Source organism: Marmota marmota, unplaced genomic scaffold, assembly GCF_001458135.2.
Source record: "Marmota marmota marmota unplaced genomic scaffold, marMar, whole genome shotgun sequence".
Classification (NCBI taxonomy): Eukaryota; Metazoa; Chordata; class Mammalia; order Rodentia; family Sciuridae; genus Marmota; species Marmota marmota.
In genome coordinates, this window is record NW_026000026.1 from 71,141,343 (window position 1) to 71,148,610 (window position 7,268).

Genomic DNA, 7,268 nt, shown 5'->3' on the forward strand with positions numbered 1-7,268 from the left:
AGGAGATTCTCAGGATAGACCCTGATTTTTTTTTTTTTTTTGCAGTGCTGGGTATTGAATCTAGGGCCTTGTGCATGCTGGGCAAACACTCTGCTACTGAGCCACATCCCCAGCCTTAGGCACTGACACCCCCAGCCCCTCAAATGCTCTACCATGGAGCCACCTTCCCAGCAGACCCTGACCTTTTGAAAAACAGAAAACTTGATAGCTTTTGAAAGCCTCACATTGACTCTCTGCAGTGTAAAAATAGTGATGGCAAAAGCTAGATTGATCTCTTGCTAAGTATTAGGCCTGTTTCTTCTTGCTTCCATTGAATTGGCTGATAATCATCATACCAACTCTGTGAAAAGGTTCTGTTGTTATCCCCATTTACAGATGGGGAAATGGAGGTTTTCATGGGGAAATAGAGCACTTTCCTGAGGTAACATAGTTAAGAAGTGTAGGAACCAGGATCCTAACCTATGTGCAGTTCCAGTACCCTGGTCTACTGTCTGTCTCTATAATTTTAATTGTTCTAGATATCTCAAATAAGTCGAATCATACAGAATGTGTCTTTTTGAGACTAGCTTATGTCACTTAGCATAATGTTAAGATTTATCCATGTAAGCTGGGTGTGGTGCACACGCCTGTAATCTCAGAGGCTTGGGAGGCTGAGGCGGAAGTTCAAAACTAGCTTCAGCAATTTAGTGAGGCCCTAAATAACTTAGTGAGACCCTGTCTCAAAATAAAAACACAAAAAGGGCTGGGGATGTAGCTCAGTGGTTAAGTGCCCCTAGGTTCAATCCATGTACTTCCCCCCCACCAAGAAAGGATTTATCCATGTTGCATATTTCAGAATGGCCTTTCTTTTTAAGGCTGAGTAATATTCTATTGTTTGCATACAATGTGTTTTTTTTATCCATTCATCTCTTTTTTATATATATTTTATTTTATTTTTTTATTAATTTTTAAAATTTATATATGACAGCAGTCCTTTCATCTCCCGATGGACACCTGAATTAGCCATGAAGAACTTTTGAATGTGCTTGTTGGCCATTTGTATATCTTTTTCAGAGGAATACCTATTCATGTCATTTATTAATTTTAAAATTGTCTTGTTTGTTATTTTTTGGTGTTGAGTTGAAGGAGTTCTCTATATATCTGAAATATTAACTCCTTATCACATATATGATTTTCAAATATTTTCTGTCATTCTGTAGATTGCCTTTTTACTTGTTGGTTGTATTCTTTTTTTTTTTTTTGTAGTTGTAGATGGACAGAATGCCTTTATTTTATTTGTTTATTTTTATGTGATGCCTTACGCATGCTAGGCAAGCGCTCTGTCACTGAGCTACAGCCCCAGCCCTGTTTGTATTCTTTGATGTGCAGAAATTTTAAGTTTCGGTGCAGTCACATTTGTCTGTTTTTACTTTCATTTCTTGTGCTTTTGGTATCGTACACAAGAAACCATTGGCGATTTTTTTTTGATTCTTAAAAGTATTAGTAAAATTTATGTGCATGTTTCTTGTCTGTTTTTATTGGACAGTTTATTTCTTTTTATTGATTGTGAGAGGTCTCTGAATATTAAGGATAAGTTTTCGGTTATATAATATATAAATTTTTTTCTCATTTTATTGTATGAACTTTGATCTCGTTTTTGGCTTTTCTCTGCTCTTTTTTCCCCCAGAAAAGTCGTTATGAAACCTATATTCACCTCCTGGCTGTGAAAATCAAGGTGGGCTCAGATGATCTGGAGCGAATTGAGGCTCGGCTGGCCATGCTGGAAGGGGATGATCCTTCTCTACGGAAGACACACTCTAGCCCTGCCCTTAGCCAGGGTCATGGGCCTCTGACTGGCAACAAAGCCACACAGGATGCTACTGGGTCTGATACTTAGCTGGTGTGGACATGCTGCAAATGGCCCAGAGGGGTCAATGAGCACAATTCCAGCCTGGGGCCACCGGGACCAAGCGCCAGGCAATTGACAGGCACCCAGAGGGGCATGGAGAGCCCCGTGGACCAAGGAGTTGGAGATGCCATTCGTGGCATTGGTCTTCTTACATCCTGGGCCATCTCTGACCTTGATCTTCTCCACAGCCCTCATTGCCCTTTCCACACAGGGTCTCACTTTTTAGGCCAGGGTGTACCTGCTCTAGCACCTCCTCACTGGAGAAGCAGAGAGGGCCATTGCTTCCCCTGGCCACCATCTTCTCATCAAGCTCCTCCCTCATCTCCCATGTGTGAGGGTAGGTCTGGACTCTGGGTCTCAGCTTGGACCCCTCTCCTCCCTTTTTCTTCCTCCTTCCTTTGAGTTGACCAGCAGCAGGTCTGTGGACCACCAGCACCATCCACTCCTCCTCCCAGCGACCTCTGCAACCAGGCCCAATTATGCCTCACATCGCAATAATCTGGGACCCGGGCCTGCCACCGCTTAGTACCAAGTTGTCTCCACGTTCACATCTCCTTTCATCATGGAGGCCACTACTGTCTCCTTTTTATACAAACATAAATGTACATATATATATATATGTATTATATATATATATATATATATATATATGAAATCCCTTTAAAGATGGGGTTGGAATGGCTGTCAGAGGATGAAATCAGATGAAGAAAAGCCTGTTTTGGAGTTCCGCCTGTTATCAAGTTGGGCTCCATAGCCTTGACAGTCTGGGAGGGAAGATGGAGATAGTGCTGAAATCCCCTCACCTGCCTTTTCCTCTTCCGGCTGACCTGTGACTCACAACTGATCTTCCAGTTGATGTTTTTGGACTAAATAGACAGGATCTGTGTGTGCCACCCCTTCTGTCCCAAGGCCGTCCTGGGGGGTAAGTGGGATGGGGCCATTGCCTTGTTTGTACTTGGCTATTTATGTTGGTGCTGCCAGGTCTCTGAGCTCAGAGGTGGCCTCTTGTACAGACCTACTGCCTAGGAATAAAAGACACTCCACCTCTCTCTCCAGAGAGCCACTTGTCAATAAGCCCAAAGATGTCTGGTGGAGGAAGGTTATGGAAGCCAGTAATTCTTGGTCTTGGGAAAAGGTGGAATGACAAGTTGCTGATTGTTGATATTTCTTTTATTTTTCTCATGAATCAGAAAGGCTTTGCTAAGGACAGATCTGGGAAGAATAGAGATATTTTCCATATGCCCATCACAGATTAGCATCCTTCAAACCCTGTATTCCTCAGGCCCACAAGTGAGTGGGGGTGAAGGTGCCCTCAAGGTGGCTATGGTGAGCCAATCTTCCCTATTGTTTAAATACATTACTGTAGTTTGGCCAGCAATTTGACCTCTGTGGTAACATATTTAATTAATAAGATAAGCCAGCCTCACAACTAAGTACCTAACATTTCCAAGCCCACTCACATTTGATGCAGGGACATGTGAGTATGCGGAGAGAAGTAGTGATTTAAATCCAGATTATTTAAGTTGGATCAACTGAAGTGTTTTATAACCAAACCATCTGGCCCCTTGGTTTTGCTCAGGGGAAGTAAATGTTCATTTAAATGAAATTGAAAAGGCAATGTGGCAACATAAAAGAGCTCTCTGTACTTTTTCCACGCTGCCTCAAAGGTCCTTTGATTTTCAGGCCAGCGTCCCACTCTCTGTTGAGGGTGGGTGACGACCAGAGGTGCAAGCTCCAGCAGCCTCGGACAGATGTGCTTCCCCGGGCACTAGTTGTGCCTCTCATCAGTAAAGAAATTTTTAGTTTGCTTCGTTAATTGTATAATTATTTATTTGTAAATTATATACATGTACTACTGTACTAAAATATTATGTACATTATAAAACATACACAAAAATAGAAATTTAAAAGAAGATGAGATAAAATAAATCTAAATCAAAGTTCTAATATTTCTTCCTGTATTCTAATGGACTATCATGTTCCCTGTCCCAATCTCTGCCCTAATATAACCAGTTTCTAAGACTTTCCAAATCCAGGGCCCTGGGAGATGCAATAAGTGGTTTGCGCCACCTGGTGGTCCTGGGAAGTGGTTGCAGGTACAGGGGTTCCTGGGGTAGGAGGGGGCTGGCCCTTGATCTTGGTGTCTTGAGCCTCCATCCTGGCATTCAATGAGGGTCAGTCGTGTGCTGCACCCTGTAAAGGGTGATGGGGACAAAGTGGTGAGAAAAAGATCAGTTTCCTGTCCTCATGGGGCTCAGAGTCTAGTGGGAAGAGGGACAGGCAGTTACCATTACCTTTTGGGACTCTGGGAGGAGCCGAGGAGAGAAGCTAAGTGTGATCCAACAGAGAGAAGAAAGAATTTGGGGAGTGGGGAAGAAACTCTGACTCAGATAACTGCTCAAATATCCTAAAAATTCTAGGGGACAGGGTAGTAGGAAGGAAGTTGCTTAACAGGATGGAGACACTTTGTGAAAGGCCACACTGAAGTTCCCCCAAAGCAGAAATTTGAGAGGCAGAGTGGAGAAGGGTCTCTCTGGCCAAATGTGCTCCCAGGGGTGGATGACACAAGGAGGAGGAAGCCAAGGAATTATATTAGGTCTTGGCTTTGGACATTGGCAGGTATGGCAGGTATCTTAGAATTCAGAACAATAATGAAGGCATCGTATGAGGTCATGTAAAGGTCATTGAATTCTGAATTAACTGGGGGTCACATAGAGATCAGAAGTTCATTTGAGTCATGGAGGTGGTTTCTGACTGAAAATTCAGAAGGTAACAACTTAGAGCCCTCAGAAGGGTCAAATAAGGACACTAAACTGGGTCATGATAAGGTCAGTGAATTTACCAGGAGTACATACAGAGTAATGTGGGATTCCATGGAAATCAGAGGACACATAGAGAATTATCAGCCTTCAGAAAAATGTAAAGTCAAAAGCAAACTGAAGAGATGGCAGAGGGGCCTGGATGAGGCCATCTGATGGGGCCTGAGAAGGGCAGTGATGTGCCGGTTTGCACAACAGCTAGTCAATTATTTCTTTTTGTTTCTTTGTCATAAGTGCTTGCCTTAGCACCCCACAATGAATACAGAGACTTTACCTCTTCTTTTACTTTTCTCCATCATCTCTCATTCAGTTTTTGCCACACTGACAACGTGATTCAAGGATGCAAGGCATGGTGGTGTCATTACCACCCAAGTAGCACTTACTAGACGTCTACCAGGACAGTCCCGGGTCCACAGCCACTCTCTGAAGTAGGTATTTTCATCCTCATTTCACATCGAGGACCCTGCAGCCTAGATAATTCTTAGACAACTCACTAGCTGTGGCAGGTGTTCAAACTCAGGTCCCATTGGTGCCTGAGCCCTCCCAATCCTAAACCTCTTTGTCCCACCTCTCTATAGGTCTCTGACTACACACACACACACACACACACACACACACTCACACACCATACAGACACACATATCCACCTCAGCTCTTTGGAGAGATTTCCTCGTGTTCTGGCTGGAATCTTCTGGTTCCTGGTGCTGGGTATTGATTTAATAAATTAGTTGATGAGATGAAAGACTTAACTCTGGACCTCCATCTGCCTCCTCTATACCTGAAATCATGTACCCTTCATCAAGGGCTGCAGGTTTAGACAGGTCCTGGCTCTGAGGGGGTATAAAGTTGGGGAAAGAGCAATCCCCTGTGGGCTTATGAGCTGCAGCTGTTGTGGTCCTTCTGGCAGCAAGGGTACCCATTATGCTTCTTTGCATGTCCAGACTTTGCCTGTGACGTGCCCAAGGCCCCAAGGGTCATCTTGCCTCAGCTACCCTGTGCCAACCCCACAACCCTTCCTTCTTCACCCACCCAGGCCCGGAAACTGTTGCCTCAAATCCAGCCCCATAGCTCTGGGGCAAGAACTGGGCCAGAGTTCTGAGGCTGAGTTTGAAGCAGAACAATTTGCGTCAGTCCCTTGGCCAGGTTCCTAGCAGCCAGGGGGGACACCTTGTAAATGGTTTTGGAAGAGGGAGGTGGGTTGGAGCCTGTCCTGGGAGCTGGGGCCAGGGAGATTGGAGAGAGGGTCACTTTCTCCCAGGGACTGCACTTGCCCTCTCCTACCTTCACTTGAACACCCCATGCACTTCCACCTCAGGTACTCATCCTGTCTTCCCTCCTCATCTGGGCTAGGCACACACAGTCAAACAGGAGTTATTTCTGATTTTATTTATAATATAAAAATGTTCAAGTGTCAACAGTCAGGTGTTCGGACATTTCAGGGCAGGGTTCCCATTTGTTTCTGTTTGGGATTTTTTTTTAAAACAATTTCTTTTTTTGACAAATTAGCTTGGATCCAGTTTTGAGGGTTGGGGAGGGTAGGACTGGAGAGAAAGTGGAAGTCATAGGTGGGTATGGGGACTGGGGCCAGGTTGTGAGAAGGAAATGGTTACTTTATTGCTAAAAGGGGAACTGAATACACTGTCGAGTGGCTCTTCTCGGTCCCAGCGTGACCATGCATCCAATCTAAAGAATCTGAAATGCAAAGGACATGCAGGCATAAAATAGAAAAGACGACCTGTAAACGAAGGTGCTGCAGAGGACAGAGGGCATCCTGGAGGCCGCAGGGGAGGAGGAGCCATGAATATTGGGCCCCTGGCACAGCTGCCCCCTCCCTGGGCCTGGGGCTGCTGGGGAGACCTCTTTCTGGCCCCCCTCCCTTAGCAGCTGTGAGGAGCGGGGAGAGCCCCTCCCCATTCTGGTTGCTGTCGCTGGGCTTCTGTCTTCCCCTGTAAGTTACCTGATCCCAATTCTAGCACTTGAACCTAGGATCCCTGCCCTCTACTCCCAGGGGGTCCAGGACTCCAAATATGGCTGGGTACAAAACTACTTCTGTCCTCAGTTTCTTCCTCAGCACCCACCATCTTCACCCCATAAAACCCTCACAGTCTCTCTCCCTGCTTTCGCTCACTCAACCAGCTCTGGATCCTATGGCCCACCACCACCCCGCAACCCAGACGTCTCTCCAGGAGCCCCAGATTAGCGTACAGCAAAAGGCACCACAATATAGGTTTCTATTAAAGAGTCAAAAAATTGGCCCATCTCTCTTTTTTTTTGTTGTTTCTTTTTTTTCCCGAAGCTGTAAATCAGGATGTTACATATAAATAGTTTCCCTATAAAAACGTCTTTGCCGTTAGCTAGTATTATAAGACAATTTTTGCTAAAATGAAAATAAAACATTTTTGTTATACTTTTTTCCTTTTATAGAAAATAAAAATATTTTTATTTCTTTTTTTTTTTCCCTCCTTTCTCCAGTCGGTGGTCTCTGTTCTCCTTAAAGACAGTGGGGCGGGCGAGGCGGAGGGGGCGGCGGGGCCCTAAAGGGGCGCCGAGTCCTGCTTGGC

General features: G+C 44.9%; 2 protein-coding genes across 2 annotated transcripts in view; one reads left to right on the top strand and one right to left on the bottom strand.

The window, feature by feature from the left end:
* Psd2 (pleckstrin and Sec7 domain containing 2) overlaps nt 1-2,503 on the top strand; it is a 30,310-nt gene extending 27,807 nt beyond the window's left edge. Inside the window, exon 15 of the mRNA XM_015477395.2 lies at nt 1,667-2,503. Coding sequence (XP_015332881.2) covers nt 1,667-1,876 — 210 coding nt within the window. The 3' untranslated portion in view covers nt 1,877-2,503. The remainder of the gene's footprint in view (nt 1-1,666) is intronic.
* Nucleotides 2,504-2,572: 69 nt separating this feature from the next.
* Nrg2 (neuregulin 2) overlaps nt 2,573-7,268 on the bottom strand; it is a 53,461-nt gene continuing 48,765 nt past the window's right edge. Inside the window, exon 12 of the mRNA XM_048811871.1 lies at nt 2,573-2,652. Coding sequence (XP_048667828.1) covers nt 2,573-2,652 — 80 coding nt within the window. The remainder of the gene's footprint in view (nt 2,653-7,268) is intronic.